This window comes from Pleurodeles waltl, chromosome 11, assembly GCF_031143425.1.
Source record: "Pleurodeles waltl isolate 20211129_DDA chromosome 11, aPleWal1.hap1.20221129, whole genome shotgun sequence".
Classification (NCBI taxonomy): domain Eukaryota; kingdom Metazoa; phylum Chordata; class Amphibia; order Caudata; family Salamandridae; genus Pleurodeles; species Pleurodeles waltl.
The window spans coordinates 951,962,381-951,981,469 of record NC_090450.1 but is presented as its reverse complement, the minus strand read 5'-3'; the positions used below and the strand labels follow the sequence as shown (position 1 = coordinate 951,981,469).

The 19,089-nt window shown below is 42.6% G+C and overlaps 1 protein-coding gene across 5 annotated transcripts in view; it reads right to left on the bottom strand.

Moving 5' to 3' along the window:
* The window catches only part of LOC138266392 (putative nuclease HARBI1), a 331,311-nt gene that overhangs the window by 24,537 nt on the left and 287,685 nt on the right, over positions 1-19,089 (bottom strand). For all 5 annotated transcript variants that reach the window (XM_069215160.1, XM_069215162.1, XM_069215158.1 and 2 more), the window contains 3 exons: positions 16,074-16,284; positions 15,529-15,679; positions 3,748-3,801 (listed from right to left, as the gene is read on the bottom strand). In XM_069215160.1, the coding sequence (XP_069071261.1) occupies positions 3,748-3,801; positions 15,529-15,679; positions 16,074-16,284 (416 nt within the window). The remainder of the gene's footprint in view (positions 1-3,747; positions 3,802-15,528; positions 15,680-16,073; positions 16,285-19,089) is intronic.

Genomic DNA, 19,089 nt, shown 5'->3' with positions numbered 1-19,089 from the left:
CACCAGATTCAATACATTTCTCTGACGCTAAGTCACAGAGCCATGTTGTGGCCACCATGAAGTAGGAGTGGGTGGGGGGAAGGTCGGGAGGGGGGGGGTGTTGGGGAGGGCTGGAGCCAGCATGTAAGTGAGAGCCCAGCACAGGGAAAATGAAGGAATACCTCCAAGGGTGGAATGGCGCAAAAGGAGGAGAGAAGAGCGGTAAAAAAAAAGAAAGAGCTGAGAACAGAAGGCAAAAAAGACGGCAAAACGCATAGGAAAAAAGAGGCAGATCAGCTGGGAAAGTGACAGAGTGAGAGGACAAGAGTGAGGTAAGGAGCGGGCAAAAAGTGGAAAAAGATGAACAAGAGGAAGAGCAAAAAGGGACAAAGTGAAAAAAGCGAACTGAACTCAAGAGACGAAAAGCTGAGCAAGATTGAGAGTGCAAAGAATGAGAGGAAATGCAAAGAGGCAAAAAAAGCTGAACAAGAGGAAGGTGCACGGGTGAGAGGAAAAGCAGGCAAAGAGGCAAAAGAAAGCCAGGATCAAAAAGGTACAAGAACTGAAAAAGGAGAAGAACCAGATGGAGCGCGAGGCTTGGAGCCTCTGGGCAGCGTCGGAGCTGGGTCAGCAAGATCCATGTCTGGTCAGAAGAACGAGCACAGGAAAGGCAGGCAGGGACCAGGCAGTGCCTACTTAACAAATCACTGTCTAAAATCCAAAGAGTCTAGAACTATGCTACTTGTCTCCTTTTTGGCTTGAACCATCAACGCCACGTCAGATTTCTGTTGAAATCCCACCACTGGCTCCCTGTAATGCAAATTTCAGATTCTTTGCCTGTTCTACAAATAGCCGTTTGCCAGACAGCCTTGACAAGTTTTCTGTCCCTTATCTTTCAACTAGAAGCTTAAGGTCTGTCAATCACAATTTACTGTATATACAACGACATGTTACATGTAATACTGGGGAAGGACCCTGTGCAAGCTTCATCCACTGTATCTCTACCAACTATCTTATAACAGAAACTGACCTTTTCAAATTCAGAGTAACCCGTTCACTTGTGTCTGCCTCCTACGTCTTTTGCTTGACCTGGGTCTTGCTGGTTAGAGGCCTGACACTTCTCTGGAACAGCATTTTTGTTCTGCTGATTCTTCACAAAGGCTATAACCACTGTGAATCTTCATACTTAGAAGAGGGCTTCATCAGATAATTGCAGTCTACATCCGAATTGCTTTATGTTAATGTATTGTAGGAAGATGGCTCTTTATATAGTATATAAAAATTAGATATACTGTGTAAAGAGTCCAGGGGTTCTCTTACTAGTGAACAGGGGCTTGCTGTAGCAATCCCAAGGTGCCATCTTAGGGGTTAGTGTGGTTGAGCAGCCTTAGGCTTATCAGAAAGGAGTGTTAGACATCTGCAAATACACACACAGTCAATAAATGAGACATACGACTCAATAAGGAGATCCACACCGATTTACAAAAATACCAAGTACTTTTACATATATTTAGACACCAGAATCAATACGATCAGGTAATTACATTTTGCAAGATAAATGCTTTCAGGTTTCAAAAGCGGACAGTGCATTTTTCTGAAGCAGCAATGTTATCATATGGAGGAAAAACAAATACTGCAAATTGGTATAGACAGCGACTTGTGGGACAAATCACATGGACTTAAGGTAGGTATGGGGCACGGTCCAGGGCCACACCAACATGTCACACAGGCCGGCACTGGGGCGACTGCCGCAAAGGTGCAGTACAGCCTCAGGTGCCCAATGTTAGTCTATGGTGATCGCTCCGGTTACAAAGAGGCTGCAGGCTTGAACTGGCAGGCCAGTCAGGCTGAACCAACAAGTGGGCTCAGCTCTCACGATGCTCTGGGATGTGGAGACACCTTAGGTCTGATTCTCCATGGTCCTGGGGCAACAGGTGTAGAGGTGTCTTGAGGTGTTGGCTTTTCTCCACCAGGAGCACTCGTGATTGAGGGGACCTGCAAACAGAGGCTGCAGGTGGCATTGGTGAGTCCACAGTGGGCAAGACGAAGGTGAGCGTAGTCTATGCAGGGCTGGGGGACCATACTGGCACAGTTGTACACCTTCAGCTCAGGCTAGGTGGCACAGGTGGAGTGGTGCTATCAGGTGTCAGGTTTTCAGCGGTCCGGAGTCCTCTGTTCTCTTGGGGTGCCTGCAAGTTGCAGGGAAGCAGCTCCACTGCTACATGGGAGTTGCTGAGTCTTTGTTGAAGGCAGGCAGTCCTCCCAGACTTTAGAAGGCACAACAGCTGCAAGATGAGACAACGTTGGCGCAATTCGATGGAAGCAGCAGACAGGCCAGAAGGGCTAGGTCCAGGTCAGCTGCTTCTTCCTCAGTCTTTGCTTTTGTGGTTCTTGAGTGCCCTTCTTCTTTGTAGGTCAGCAGGAGTCTGATTTCCTGGTGCCAGGAGTTCCCCATAATACTGAACTTAGGGGTGTTTAGGGGAGTGTAAGGTAGTAGCCAATGATCTACTTACCCCTGGGGTCACTACACCCCCTTTTGACCACTTCTTGTGGGAAGTGGGCATAACCTGTCCCAGAATTCCTAGTTCTGCCATCACCAAGATGGCAGACTTTGAAAAGTTGTGTCCACATCAGGCAGCTCACCTTAGGGGTGGGACTGACCTGAGAGGTGGGTGCGCCTCTCTGACTATAATTTTCCCGCCTGTCCAGGTGCCCAATGGGCCCTGGGGCAGGGGGGGTCGTCATCTCTCCTTTGAGCGAAGCCAGATTTGCCTACCAAGGGTGGTGGGCTTCTTTGAAGCCCCCTGCCTTGGAATGCAGATTTGCAGGTTACCCTGCTGGGTGGGGTTGAACACATCTCTCCCAAAGCAGGCTTTATTCCTGACCATCTGAGAGCAAAGGCCCTCACCCTTTGGGGTTAGAAATATGTCTGGTGGTAGCAGGCCAGCTAAAACTAGTCAGCCAGCACACAAGTAGATGGTAGGTTTTCAGGGGCACCTCTAAGGCGCCCTTTGGATGCATGTATTAATAAATCCATCAGGGGCATCAGTGAGGGTTTATTAATACAAGATGTTTGATACCAAATATCCCTACTTTCAGTGAAGCCATCATGTAGCTGGGGAACTCGTTTGGACAGGTGTCCAGCACATGTACTTAAAATGGATTCCCTGTTCACTCACTATGTCTAAGAATTGAGAAAGACCTAGCAGGGGCATTTCTGCACTTGCAGATATTTCCTCACAAGCAATATAATGCAGTCTTTAGTGACCTTCTTTGGTACCCATGTCCTAGGTATGAGAGGTACCATTTATTAGGGACTTACAGGGGTGCCAAAGGCATTGCCAAGTGGGCAACAATTGCACAGTTTTAGGAGAGAGATCTGGCACTGGGGACCTGGACAGCAGGAACATTGTGAACTTTCAGGTAAAATTGCATCAATTATCAGGCAAAAAAGTAGGGGTGACCACGTCAAAAAAGAATGACTGTTGTATGTGATCACAAAGTGTTCTGAGGCTGCTGCTTGGTATGTGAAGCTTCAGAACAATCTAAAAAAAAAATCCTAACACACTAACAGAGGTGGGAAAGACTGTTGATGGCTCTTCCACTAATCCTGGAAAATTGATGAATTAACATCCATGTGGTACTCTGTAGGTAACTCCCATTTGTTTCTTAGATGTACAAGAGAAGATAGGGGCAATGTGGTGCGGGCCAGTCGATGAGAGGAAGGGGGACAAAGCAACAGATTGGTAGTGTACATTCTTGCCTTACCCTAGTATGACTGCATCCTCAGGGGCAGACTCTATCTGAATTTCATTGGTGCCGCTGAAATAAGAGAAATAAAACATTTTCTTAACTTGTCTCTACTGACTTAAAACAGAAAGCTGTAAACACCAGTTTTAAATAATGCAAACATAATTACAACGAATGCTGGTCTGGTACAGTCATGTATGATCTTGACTGCAAGTTCAAAAGAATAACCAAATATTTCATCATCAAGACATGGTCATTAAGAGGTTAATCTGAAAATACCTCACAAGCCATGCCTCTTAAAGTTTGGTGGTGGCAGTTATGTGTCTGGATGTCCCTGAGAACCACTACTTCCCTTTTATAAAGTGTATAGTATTAACAATCCTACTGTCTTCCTGGCTTATTTGAGGTTGACAAATACCAAATAAAATATTTCTTAATTGAGGATGTAGGGTCTGATTTCTGTTCATTGCTATTGAAACAACTGCACAGAAAAAAGACAGGTGAAACAAAGTGTGACTTTGGATTGTTCATGAAACAGTCAAAGAGAATACTTGTGCCATATTTAGGCTGTTCTGTTTAAAGTGTTTATTTTTTGTGCATTTTAGTAGTGTTTTCTCAGTGTTTCCCAAACTTTTTGAAATCAGTGCTTCAGTGTTTATTCCACTGTTTAACTCTGAAAATAGACAAAACTACGTTTTTCTAGTGTTTACAAAACAAGTTGTTTTTTTGCAGTGACTTATAAATCAGATATTTAATTTAAAGAATAAATAATACAGGGGTTGCAGTGCCTTACCACTTGCAGTATGTTCAATGTACTTATTTTAGACTGTTGTAAGCCGAGGTCTGTGTACTTCACTCTCACTCACACTTATATCACATTATCGCCTCTAACATCTCATTACCTCTCACACTCACTCTGTCAGCAGTCTGTCTGGCTAACAAGAATATTAATGGATTTAAAAAAAAAGCTACATTGAAATTGTTAGACCTGGCACTTTTGGTATGGTTTCCCCTATCTTTTTGCCTCTGCTTCCTTTATTTTTGACTGTGTGCTGGACTTTGTTTTTGCTGTTTTTGTGTACTCTGGGTACGTTACCACTGATGACCAGTGCTAAAATGCAAGTGCTGTCTGTATACATTGTGATTATGATTTGTTATCCCTGATTGGCATATCTGATTTACTAGTAAGTCCTTAGTAAAGTGCAGTGGAGGGGCCCAAGGCCTGTAAATCAAATTCTACTAATGGGCCTGCAGCACTGATTGTGCCACTGACATGAGTAGCCCTGTAAACATGTCTCAGACCCGCCACTGCAGTGTCTGTGTGTGCAGTTTTGCACTGCCAATTTGACATGGCAAGTATACCCACTTGCCAGCCCCAAACCTTCCCCTTTACTACAAGTGAGGCACCTCCATGGTAGGCCATAGATAGCCCCATGGGCAGTGTGCAGTGTATTTAAGAGTTATCACATGTACTGGTGGGTTTTACATGTCCTGATACTAAAATACTGCCAAATTCGTTTTTCACTATTGCAAGGCCTATCTCTCCCACAGGTTAACATGGGGACTGTCTTTAAATATCTTTTAAGCGAAGTTTCCCATTGGGAGCAGATACAGATCTGGACTTAGGGGTCTCTGAACTCACAATTTAAAAATACATCTTTTGGTAGAGTTGTTTTTTAAATTGTCTGTTTGAAAATGCCACTTTTAGAAGGTGGGCATTTCCTTGCTTAACTATTCGGTGCCTCTGCCTGTCTGTGGAATCCATGTCTGGGTCAGACTGACAGTTGGGCTGTTTGTGAATTCCCTCTAGACAGTAACACAAAGGGAGCTGAGGTGTATCCTGCATATCCTGATTAGTCTTCCTCGGCTAGAGTTGAGAGGGAGGAGCTGGCACCTGCACCTGAAAGGGTTGTGCCTGTCCTCACACAAAGCAGTCTCCAACCTGCTGGAATGTGTCTGAGGCAAGGCAGGATCTTGTGAACAACAAAGACTTTCCTTTGAAGTTTGCCTACGTTAAAGTCAGAAATTAGTATAAGTAGTGGACCCAAAACCCCAAATTTTTAGAACACTTCTTATCAAGAGGAACCTCTGTCAAGGAGAAGAGCTGAAGAGCTGGAGGAGGAGTACTGCCCCTTTGATGTGTGTGCTTAGATGGGTTGGCCTGTAGTTGCTACTTCTGCCTTAAAGAGGACAAAGCCTGGACTTTGCTGTGAATCCTGTTTGTGAAGATTCTCCAAGGGCTTGGACTGAGCTTGCCTCCTGTTAAGAAGTCTCAGGGACATCAAAGACTTCATCTGCCAGTGCCTGGGCTCTTCTGCTGAGAGTCCTGACTTGTTAAGTGGTGCCAAATCCAGTCCCTGGGCCCTTAGAAGTGGAAGCTGGTAACTGTGAGGGAAAATCCACACACTGCTGTGTGCGCAGCAGAAAAATCAATGCAGTACCTGTTCTGCGGCTGAAAATTTGAAGCAGCTCCTGCCTCGTGGATGGAGAATTAATGCAGCACCTGTTCTCAATGCAGACCCTTCGCACAGCTCGGCGAACTTTTTCACACATCGAACCTAGCTGTCAGAATCTTCAACATCCCCACACAGACCTGAGGCTGCTTATTCGGGAATTGACACATCGCTTACCCGACCTCACTTGCGAGTAAGGAATTGGCCCATTGCTTGCTCTTCCGACGCAAGCTCACCCGTACTGCTTTATTTTTGACGCATACAAGGTACTTTGTGCTAAAACAACGCGTCCATTGATTTCTATGGTTTAAGACTCTTTTTTTACTTAAAAAATTCATATCTTTGCTTGTGTATGTTGGATGTTTGTTGTTTTGGTCTTGTTTGATTTATATAAATATTGGCTATTGTCCTAAACTGGTGTAGAGTCCTTTTGTGGTGTTTTCACTGTGTTCACTTGTATGTGTTGGTACAAATACTTTACACCTTGCCTCTGAGATAATCCTGACTGCTTGTGCCAACCTACCAAGGGGGTAAAGCAGGGGTTATCTGAGCTGTTTATCTCCCTTACCCTGACTACAATGAGGGTCCCTTCTTGGGACAGGGTGCAAACTGACTGCCAACTAGAAACCCCATTTCCAACAGAAATGTTTTAATGAACTATTTTCTGTACAGTTTGTGGTCGTTCACCTACTCTTTACTGAATATCATGACATTGTGCAGGTGGTCAACCCTGAAAACAGCATAGCATAGTACCTTGTGATCCCTTTACAATTTTGAATTACACCATATTAATTTGTAGCCCTGTATTCCAGCGGGCCTGAAACTTGATGTTTTAAGCATGCTCGCCACTGCTTCCTGTACTCCTTGTCTGGCTACATTAAGCTGGTGTTGCTGTTGTGTCGACATTCATAACTGCCAAATGTAACAATGCAAATGTCTTAATTTAAGTCAATCCAGACCTTTTAACAGACATCACATCATATTATGGGACTTAAAATGTTGCTGTTAACATTGTAACTATGGGCTTAAAAACCCCAGTAGTAAAGTCAGTACGGTAAAAAAACAAGATTAGCTGAAGGTATCACACATAAACATGGGCCACCTCGCAGCAATGATTTTTTTTGGTATGTGAAAAGTCTATGTTTTCACCAATACACCATGTTCGTGGTGACAGCACTCTTTCACAAGTACCTGACACTACACCATGCATTGAATGTTTAATGCACTGGGTGTTTAGCAGTTGACCTTAGAAACATGTTTCTAAACCCTGCACCTTTAGCACACGCACGCACAACTGGAGAGAAAAAAGGAAGATGAAACAATATTCTAGTGACATCCCTAAACAACAAAACACATGCAGAATAATCTTAGACTAGTTTTTTTGCTACTTTTTTGTATAATTATGTTACATTGTATTGGCCCCTTAAAGAAGAAATAGAAATGACTCATTCTTTCTCAATTTCCTTTCTTTGAATGGTACTTTAGTTTGTGTTGTGCAGGTGTTTATCAGTTTCTGTATGTTTACACTGACGAGAGCCGTTTCCCTTTTTTTTAAACCTAAAACGAGATAGCCTGGCCATATTCGATACAGAACCGCAATATCTCTCTGATCTTATGTGCCTGTTCAAATCAGAGACTTTAAATTAGGAAAACCAAACCCTCTGAGCTGCACCTTGCTACTAGAACCCGTATGATCCTTCATAAAAGTGTTCCCTGACTCTGTATTATCATCTCCACATGATTGTAAGTCAGTATGAGCTTTCACATTTGTTTGACTTTCTTATGCACTTTAAACGCCAATAAAACAAAACAAAACATGGCGATGCAGGGTAGACAGTATAGCTTACTAACACATGCAACTAATAGGAAATTATTTCTCAACCAACTATCATTCAAACATTTCCACTTGGTGTTGGTTATGTCTGATGGGCAATATTTCGAACTATTTAGTAGCCATTCAAGTATTGTCATTCACTGCAATAACCGCAACAAGTCAGCTCTCTCAGAGTTTAGGGTGCCTGCTAGCTAATGCATGAGGCACTGTAGTTGTGATGCTGCATAATACAGTTCAAAGTTTGGGGTATCCAAACCGCCCTCCAACATAGAGCCTTACAACTTATGTAGTGCAACTCTTCCTGCCAGATCCCCATATCAAGTCTGAAAGGATTTCATGTGCTTCCTTAAGAAATGCCATGTTTAAGCGCATAGTTAAAGATGCAAAGAAATAGAGTTGCCACAGCAACAAAACCATTTTGTCTATCTCCTCTCAACCCATAGGGGACAGTGGGAGGGTTGGCCAGAAGGGAAGAAGAGAAGCTACTGGCGAGCTGATGCGAGGATCCTATACAGATTGCCCTCTATTAAATCATCCTCTGCATGTTATATGTGCTCCCCCAAGTATTTGAACACATCAAATCACCAGCCCAGCCTGGTTGGCATCCCACTACCTCTGTGGGATTCAAATATATGACACAAGCGTAACGGGCAAGCCTACGACCAGTTAATTGTATATCTCCCCAAACTCCCCTAGCATTTTCATCAAGCCTGGTAGGGAGTCTTGTGCATTACGGAGATATATAAGTGTGTCATGCATATAGAGGGACACCACAAGTCACACGCCATTTGCCAAATGTCTACAATCCCCAGTCTGCATCCCCATGCATAACATGCATGCCAGTGGCTTAATGGCAAGCCCAAACATAAGTGGGGAAGGAGGGCACTGCTTTACTTTAGGTGAGATTTTTTAATAAAACGTCAGAAAAATAATTTTAATTTAATATATTCTAAATATTTGAATTTTAAATTTAAGTTATTAGTGCTGTAACATTTTTCCTATATTTAAAATAAATATCAAACTATGATTGACATTACCATTTAAAACAAAGTATTTTTACTAACTGCTTTTAAGTTTAATGGGCTTTTTTACTTTACCCTTTACTTTGCCTATATGGAGGTCTCCACCACTGGTGTGAAGGTTGTAAATTAATTTTATAAATTTATTATAAATGTAGAGAAAAAAAAAAGCTACAGCACTATTCATTTAATGATGAATTAAATATTTAATTAATTTAAATATAATATATTAAATTAACATTGTTTAATGATTTATTAACACAAAAAACTCAAAGTATAATTTTTAAATGTATTTATTATGTTAAAAAAATTACAAAAAGTTATGTACAGATTTAATTTAAATTCATTAATTTGTGTGTTTGTGTGTGTACTTGCATAAAGTGCGTCTTGTGCCCACCGCCTACCGAGGTAAATGCTGGCCCTTGCAAGATGTTACTAATTCTTTGTAGCTTGGGGTATATATGGGATGATGCTTTCTGCCCACTCCAGATCACATTTTGGACCAGGCACTATGGAATGAACAACACAGTAAATAGAACCCAGCACCCCCTACCTAGGTTAATCTCTAATTGTATCTCTTTGGTTTTGTACAGTGACACGTAGCATTTTCAGCTGGGTTTGCGATATACAAATACATACATACATATATTGGAGGTAATTCTTGGCAACTTGTAGATATCCATGACCTCATACCTATTGCCCACTCCTGGTAACCTGCTGGCCATGGCACAGTGGGGGAGGAGGGGTCATACTTGATACCTTTTGGGTATCCATGAGATCATGCTCATTGCGATCATGCTATGTGCCTAACAGTGCTGAAACTTACCTAATGGTGGTGATTTTTAACAACACTTGCTACCCAGTCATGGTAAAATACTGGCTCTCGCATTTGATTCTTAGCAACTTGTGAGCATGCACAGGATGATGCCATTGCCAACCCCTGGTAACAAAAAGTAGTTTAACAGCCTACCTCCCATGCCAAGATTGGTGCTCTGATTCTATTGCTGCCTTTAACCCTACACAGCAATATACTGCCCTATGACTAGGATGGACAGCAAACACCAAAGGCATACATACATACAATGGTGGTTATTACTTGCAACATGAGTCAATCTATCGGATCATCCCTGCCCAGCCATGCTGGCCCTTGCATAATGGTGGCCATTCTTGGCAACCTTAGGGTATCCGTAGTATATTGCCCTTCCTTGGTAACATGTTTGCCCTGAAAGATTGGTGGTAATTCATAAGAGATTGTGGATGCTGGTGTCTGTCTCTGGTATCATGGTGGTCCTGACATAAACATGGTTGTAAGAAATTGGTTTATTAGTTAAGGGGTGGGGGAGGTAATAATAACCCACCTTAGGTAATAAACACAATCCTTGCCAGATTAAAGGACTTAAGTCAGTAAATTAACCTGAGCTCAGTCCTCTGTTAGCTAAATCCCAGAGCAGACAGGCTTAAATTAGAGGCAATGTGTAAAGCATTTATGCAGTACCAAACAGTAATAAAGTCAAAACACAACACAAGATAAATCCAAAATCAATTTTGAAAAATAGAAAATAGAGTACATTTAAATAAATTAAATGACACCAAAACGAGCAAAATTTAACAAAGGGAACTGGAGGGATAGACAATTAAAAGTCCCTGGGTTTTAGGGGTGATAAGACAAGTCCACCCAGACCCAGCCAAGTGATCTAAGACTGCAGGAACAGCACCTATGGATCAGAGTTCACTCCAACAGAGGCCTACAGAAGGGTCCAGGTAAGATTTGGTTGGAACTGGTCAGCTTGGCAATAGAGGATAGGCCTATTGTAGCTTATTGAGTTTATTTCTCTGTCCTGGGTATAAGAGGGAACAGGTCAGGTCCTTCAGGGTCCTGGGTACAGGAGGGAGTAGGTCCCGTCCTTCAGGTCTTGGACAGCAAGTACAGTCCTCTTCTGATCTTCCTGAGGTCTGCCTGTGTTCTGAGAAGGGTACTGAGGGTGTCAGATTTATGTCTGGCACCAACTTGTGGGTGGGGGTGACTCCTGGCTCCTCCCTAACTAATGGAGTTGTAATGATATCTGTATTTAATCACTGGTCCATCTTGACCACTGACTCCACTTTGCACTTAGCCTAGCTGCACACCGTAACGCTGGTGACCACCGGCTCCATTTTGATTATAGACGCCATAAGTTAGCTTAAAACACCATGCAGGTATTTTTCCGTGCACGTTATGCAATGTGTTTTTCGCTCATGTTTTCACTCTGCTTGTTCTTTCTCATCAAGGGCAGGACATAATATGGAGGAGTCAGTGAGAAAAGGATGTATTAGGATGATGTTTATGGTCCGGCAGAGAAAGGGTTAGGTTATGGGAGAGCGCCTTAGGATCTTGGCCAGTCCCAACATGTTCCTTTCAAAGCTGACCTGATGTAGCCATCATTTTGAACAACAATTTACATGATGGAAGGGCGTTTCTAGAATTCTCCTTGCCGGCTTGTTTAAGGTATATAAGAGACTGAAACCAGATTGACCGTGAGCTCAGCTGATTGAGCTCTGGCAGGACCGGGACGCTGGTGTCTGCTATTTTCCCTGGAGGGTAGTTTCCTCTCTCTTCATGGTCAACTGGGTTCACGACCTGTTGTTGCTGGCAAAGAGATGAAGCAAATTCAAGTTTGCCCCGTGCTGATGAATTGTTAACTTTATTTTCTGTTTTGAATTATGCATGAATACATACATATATATCTATATAATTGCTGTTAATACAGGGAGTGCAGAATTATTAGGCAAATGTGTATTTTGACCACATCATCCTCTTTATGCATGTTGTCTTACTCCAAGCTGTATAGGCTCGAAAGCCTACTACCAATTAAGCATATTAGGTGATGTGCATCTCTGTAATGAGAAGGGGTGTGGTCTAATGACATCAACACCCTATATCAGGTGTGCATAATTATTAGGCAACTTCCTTTCCTTTGGCAACATGGGTCAAAAGAAGGACTTGACAGGCTCAGAAAAGTCAAAAATAGTGAGATATCTTGCAGAGGGATGCAGCACTCTTAAAATTGCAAAGCTTCTGAAGCGTGATCATCGAACAATCAAGCGTTTCATTCAAAATAGTCAACAGGGTCGCAAGAAGCGTGTGGAAAAACCAAGGCGCAAAATAACTGCCCATGAACTGAGAAAAGTCAAGCGTGCAGCTGCCACGATGCCACTTGCCACCAGTTTGGCCATATTTCAGAGCTGCAACATCACTGGAGTGCCCAAAAGCACAAGGTGTGCAATACTCAGAGACATGGCCAAGGTAAGAAAGGCTGAAAGACGACCACCACTGAACAAGACACACAAGCTGAAACGTCAAGACTGGGCCAAGAAATATCTCAAGACTGATTTTTCTAAGGTTTTATGGACTGATGAAATGAGAGTGAGTCTTGATGGGCCAGATGGATGGGCCCGCGGCTGGATTGGTAAAGGGCAGAGAGCTCCAGTCCGACTCAGACGCCAGCAAGGTGGAGGTGGAGTACTGGTTTGGGCTGGTATCATCAAAGATGAGCTTGTGGGGCCTTTTCGGGTTGAGGATGGAGTCAAGCTCAACTCCCAGTCCTACTGCCAGTTCCTGGAAGACACCTTCTTCAAGCAGTGGTACAGGAAGAAGTCTGCATCCTTCAAGAAGAACATGATTTTCATGCAGGACAATGCTCCATCACGCGCGTCCAAGTACTCCACAGCGTGGCTGGCAAGAAAGGGTATAAAAGAAGGAAATCTAATGACATGGCCTCCTTGTTCACCTGATCTGAACCCCATTGAGAACCTGTGGTCCATCATCAAATGTGAGATTTACAAGGAGGGAAAACAGTACACCTCTCTGAACAGTGTCTGGGAGGCTGTGGTTGCTGCTGCACGCAATGTTGATGGTGAACAGATCAAAACACTGACAGAATCCATGGATGGCAGGCTTTTGAGTGTCCTTGCAAAGAAAGGTGGCTATATTGGTCACTGATTTGTTTTTGTTTTGTTTTTGAATGTCAGAAATGTATATTTGTGAATGTTGAGATGTTATATTGGTTTCACTGGTAATGATAAATAATTGAAATGGGTATATATTTTTTTTTGTTAAGTTGCCTAATAATTATGCACAGTGATAGTCACCTGCACACACAGATATCCCCCTAACATAGCTAAAACTAAAAACAAACTAAAAACTACTTCCAAAAATATTCAGTTTTGATATTAATGAGTTTTTTGGGTTCATTGAGAACATGGTTGTTGTTCAATAATAAAATGAATCCTCAAAAATACAACTTGCCTAATAATTCTGCACTCCCTGTATATTGAAGTAGATTTGGTTGTACACTTTCAACCTCCTTCTTCTGCAAACCTTGCAGAGTGTTTAATAAATGCAATTCTCAGACTAAGAGTGTCATATTTCAAAAATTCCTTTAAGTGTTTGTGTATTTCCTCTTGGTCTGTAGTGAAGCAGAACAGGAGTAAAAGTTCCCTGCCCACCTTTATAGCATTTTCTATGTATTATACTCCAAACAATCACACAGCACCCCTCTCTGCCTAAACCCAACAGGATGAAACCGTTCTCACCTTGTGCAGAGTATGTGTGCCCACTCCAGAACTGTGGCTAGGAAAATGAGCAGCCCCCTCCTCTGTGGTCAATTCAAACCAGTTCTGGGGACCATTCCTTCCTTACTGGGATAGGTGCCTGCCTGACTTGGAGAACAAAAGAATGGGCCTGCCTGGGACTCATCTGATACCTGCCTGTGACAGGAAAGGCTCATTTGAAGCTAATTAAGTACCTGAGCACCAATGGTCATGCTGCCTGAAAACCTGAAACACCTCCCCACACCCAGACCTTTGTCTATGCTCTGTGAGCAGTTTTCACACCTCATTCAGGGCTCGAGCACTCAGAGGGCTGCAGCTGGAAGTTAATGACTATTTAGGCAAATTTACCTTTCTAAAAATACCTACTCCATAGTATTTATTAAAAATCTGACTTCACTAGTTAATTGGGGTTTTAATAAATATTAAAAGTAGTCCAAGAATGAAAGTTCTAGCTGTTTCATAGCCAAAGATAGCCTTAATAAATGTAACTTGTGAACATCCATAGGATCATGCCATTGCCCACCCCTGGTAACATGAAAAAATAGTCCAACAGGCTCCCTCCCTTGCCAAGATTGGTGCTCTGATTCTATCGCTGCCTTTGACCCTCTACAGCAATATATTGCCCTATGGCTAGGTTGGACCACAAACACCACAGACATCCATACATAAATACAGCCCTGCTATAGTAAAAATAGCCTGTGGGTGTTAGCCACTGTAATGACATGTTTACCATTAAATTTCAGAGTGTAAAGCTGGCAAAAACAGATGGAGCAAAACTCTTAGGATAGACCACTCAAAGATGGTAATTTCCACAGTGGCCATTAGATTTTGTGTGCACCTATGGGACAGTGGTAGCCACTTAAGGCATGCTGGCAGAATGGTGGTAAATTATAGCATAATGTGCATTGAGTGCATGATGATGCCCAAGCCTGGCACACTGTTCACTCTGACTATATTGTAAGTAAATTGTGGGCACCAATTAGACACTGACATACAGTGAGCGTCCATGACAGTGACACCTGCTGTAATGCTCACCTCTGCAGTATGGTGGTAACATGAGAAACTGTGGGCATGCATAGCATGATGGTCCCTGCCTAGCACAATGCTGGCCCTGGCTTCATGGTGGTAATTGCTGATATACTGTTGGCAGTCAGTCAATGAAGAGGCCAAGAAACAAATGTGAATACGTTTGAATACATAAAATTTGAAGCGAGCTCAGTGGAGCAGAACCAGAGCAAGTTAACATATGTAACATAAGCATCATTATGCAGGCTTAGCCAACACTCTTTCCAAAACTCTGGACAGATATGTCTGTGTCATTGCCTGGGTTTAGGAGAGAGCATTGGGCAAGATGAAACCTACTGCATGGGTAGATGCTTGTTTTTTTCTTTGGGCGATCCTCTTCAATATGATATCACTGCACTGAGCCAAGGACTATTGTATCTGCCAAATATCCTGTTCACCCAGCAGCTCAAGGTTGACAACCAATGAAAGATTAGAGTGTGAGTGCCCTATTGTAAGAGGGGCTTTAGTTTTGTTTTCCTACACATCAGAATGTTGTGACATGCCCTGATTAACCTAATTCTTTCAAAGCAGTCTGCATGTCCATAGGTTCTGGTAGACCTTTTGTAGTGTCACCAAACTGTGGTCTCCGTAAGAATCCAGGACGCTGGCTAGTACAAGTTAATGTCTTCTTTATTCTGTTATATTTTTGTAGGGCACCATGTGCATGCCAAAGGGGACATGCAACAAGTCTGCCCTACTTCTTCCACCAAATTTTACATGTACAAGTCTGATAAGCCCTACATCACAATCAAGACACACAAAAATACACAACCCCCCTACACTGACACCTACTTAGCACAGGACACAAAACCTTTGAAAGACATAAGCTTGAATGTACCTTAGTAAAGTGCTGGGCTCCGGTAAGCTAAAGCCTGTTTGCCGTAAGTACTCATAGGCTTTGGGGCCGTAGGAATAGAGTGTGGCTGCAAAGTGCCATTGTCTCTTGCTGTACCCATCGGGGTGCTGTTTAATGAGCTCCAGGGGCAAAGCTGAGAAGGGAAGATAAACATATTTCAACACAAGAAAAAACACTTGCACTCCAGCCCCCGGGCATCCACACTAGACATTTGTATGTTTGAGAGCAGACTTGAGGGGACAATCTTTATCCTGACAGCAGCAGGATGCACAAAGGACAGAGAGAAGAACTGGTGAGTGAACTCAGATATTACAAGAGGGTTCCATAGAAACAGACGGCACCCCAGAACTGAAGGAGCATACACAGGTACTACTGGAGTAGTGCACAGTGATAACAAGTGGGTTAGGAGCTGTGAGGGATACAACATCTGTGGCTACAGACTGAGCATGTCCTGTCTTACATGGATACAGTAAGTGGTAGAGTGAGCTCCCCGAGTAAGATAAGGCACTGTGGACAGGTTAAGGTACCGGAATAGGACTGGAGCATACACACAGCCTCCTCGTGCAGTGCTCGCGCTTCTACCAGCTGGGTGAGCAGGAGGGACACCTGCCCCTGGAGTCTCCGCTCTTCTTTCCGTGCCATCTGCAGTTTGCTCCTGAGAATCTCTTCCCTGCAGCGAGACTCCTCCAGTGCCATCTTCAGGTTGCCAGGGCTGGCGCTGCAATGGTAGTTGTGTTCCTGAGAAGAGGAATGAGCAGTGGATTAAGAGTGTACCAACCAATCATGCAGATTTGTTTAAAAAAATCTGTGTAAAGCTCTCGGGATCCCATAGTTCACACCCTAGCATTCCTAATTATTATATATGATAAAGTACCCTCTGTCATACATTCTAAGGATATTGCAAGTCACCAAAGAGTTCCATGACCATGTAGAGGAAAGAGGCCGAAGGCCTAGTTCATTGATAAAATTATGGAACTCCAAGGTGACTTGCTATATCCTTATCATGTACAACAGGGGGTCCTTTATCCCTTAAAATACATGGTCCAACCATCACCTTTGCCACAGACCATTTAAATCCTGCATAGCTCTTTCACATAAAAAATACAGCAATCTGCAAGCATGACGAATAAAAGAAAAATCTCTAATGCAAAACTAAACACATCAAAAAAGCTGTTAGAAAGTTATGCCAGGACAATATTAGAATCAGTTTAATATAAAAGAGTTTTTATTTAAATAAAAGGTGTAGTAATTCGGAATGTGTATAAACATGCAGAAAGATTCTAATGTATCTATAGTTACCTAAGGATTGCAAAAATGAACATGCTGCTATAAAAATCTCCTTTCAACTTGTCACCATACAGCAAGAAAAACATAGCAGAAGAAATAACAGAGACTAAAGTGGCTGATCTGAGCTTCCCATGCAAGGGAAATACCTGGAAATGCATGATAAAGATAGAAGTAAAAATGTAAATGATGAATAATCTTGAGAAAGTGGAGCCCCACATGATGTACTGGGTGATAATCCCAGAAAGAGATGGAAGACTGGCTTAAACGCTTGTGCAACCAACAAGGGATTTTAGCTGACAAAAGTCAGGTGAAGGGACTGGGGGCACAGTCAGGACTGAGTTAAAATGGCAGTAACGAGGGAGAGTGTGTGGCGCCATTACAGTTTCTATTTTCAGAAACAAGCTCCATCAAATCAGCCCACAGCTTCATCAGTGGCTCTGCTCCATATACCTTCAGGATGCGTAGTTCTATACACCCAGTCAGTAGATTCAACCTTATGTTTATTTAGACCTTAGTGTTAAAACAATCCTTAAGCAACTACATACAACCTTTATACATTATAGCTATAAAACGTGTCATTAAACATATTACATGATATAAAAACACACACAAAAGTCAAATAAATAGTTGCAGTCGCCTCATAAAAGTAGTAAAACCTAGAATGTAAAAAGCCTTTAAAAAGTCCTTCAGAGCTAACAGGAATCTTCCTATTGCACAGGTTACGTCCAAATACTCCATCTCTATCAAAAATGCCACAGTGTGGCCTACGCTCAGTAATTCCATATGTCCGGAGGACTGGCTTTAAACATGCTTAACGTGCTAACAGTAACCTTAGGGAGTCCAGTGAAACACGTGGGCAATCACACTTAACATGTAGGTCACGTGCTCTTTCCATTGATGTTTACGATTGCAGTCTCTACTATTTGGTTCATCTAACGTGGGTTTAATCTGATCCTGAATTTTAACACTTAAAGTCTAAGGGTGGGGTTTGGTAAAATCTCAGTTCATGGGAACCTCTCACCGTTTTGCCATGGTTGCCTTAAAAACTGGGTGGATACTTTTCCACGTAAGTAGCACAAATCTTGCTCTCTAGCATAGTTTTAAGTTAGCATGCACAGTTAAGCCTTAGCAATATTTATTTGGAGGTTCTGTTCCCAATATTTATAGTTAGCCCCTTGCATATAGTTCCAAGTGTCTTTCTAATTTATTTTGCCCACTTCAGCTCTCTGACTACGATCTCATTTCTACAAAGGGTGGCAATTTCTGTTTTTCCTCTTTCCAGTTTTAACCAAAATCCTACTACCTCTGCATATGCCAACAAACTCCAGGTACATTTATCATTTTAATTCTTACATCCTGGGTCATTGGTTTTATATAGGCATGAAACAGGCATTTTAGACATTTTCCTTCTTTAAAGTTCCAGTTCAATTTACCACTTAAGCATAACACTTCCATCCCATATTGAAATTGTGGGTGGATCATAGCAAGGTAAGCTGATGAAAGAGGACTCAAGCAGGGAGCCCAAAATCTTTGTTGGATTTCATAGCCCACATACTGAAGACAATGCTCTTGCTTTTAAGAGTTTGCTGTGTCCTTCTGCTACCATTTTTAGGTCGAACCTAGGCAGCGCACATGCGCTGTCTATCGACATGCTGTAGTCTACATCTGTGGGCTTGCACCACGCCCACCACACACCCATCACTTTCTTCGTTCCGTGGCCTGCCTTTCAAAATTTCTTTGTTTTCTTTGGTAAATGCTTTATTTTTGTACCGCCTTCTGGTTGTTTTGTTCCTACATTGGAGACTGACCCTGTTACATGGATTTTTGCATGATCACCCATACACGTTTGTGTGGGCACACTACTTTTTTCTTTTGCTTTGGCCTGTTTGTTAGTTTCCTGCTCATGTTCTGCTCTGCACTTGGCACTTCGACTTGCGTCCATGAAACACGCTCAGCTTACGCCATTTGACAACCAGAATGTAGCTGTGTATGCGTATGTAAACAAACTTTGATTCCTGATATGCTTTTGGAGCCTACGTGGCTCTCTGCACCATACATAATGTTTCATATTATTGTTTGTTTTCAATTAACTCCTTCTTGGATTGAAACTTAAAAATTATAGTTTTTTTTAAACTGCCGATGCTGAGATTCGAAATCGGCTTCCCAGTTCCAAAGTCGGCAGCTCTAAATCTTATGTCACATCCTTTCTCCAAGACAATTGGCATTTTTTTAGGGTTGTCTGTAGCAGTTGTATAG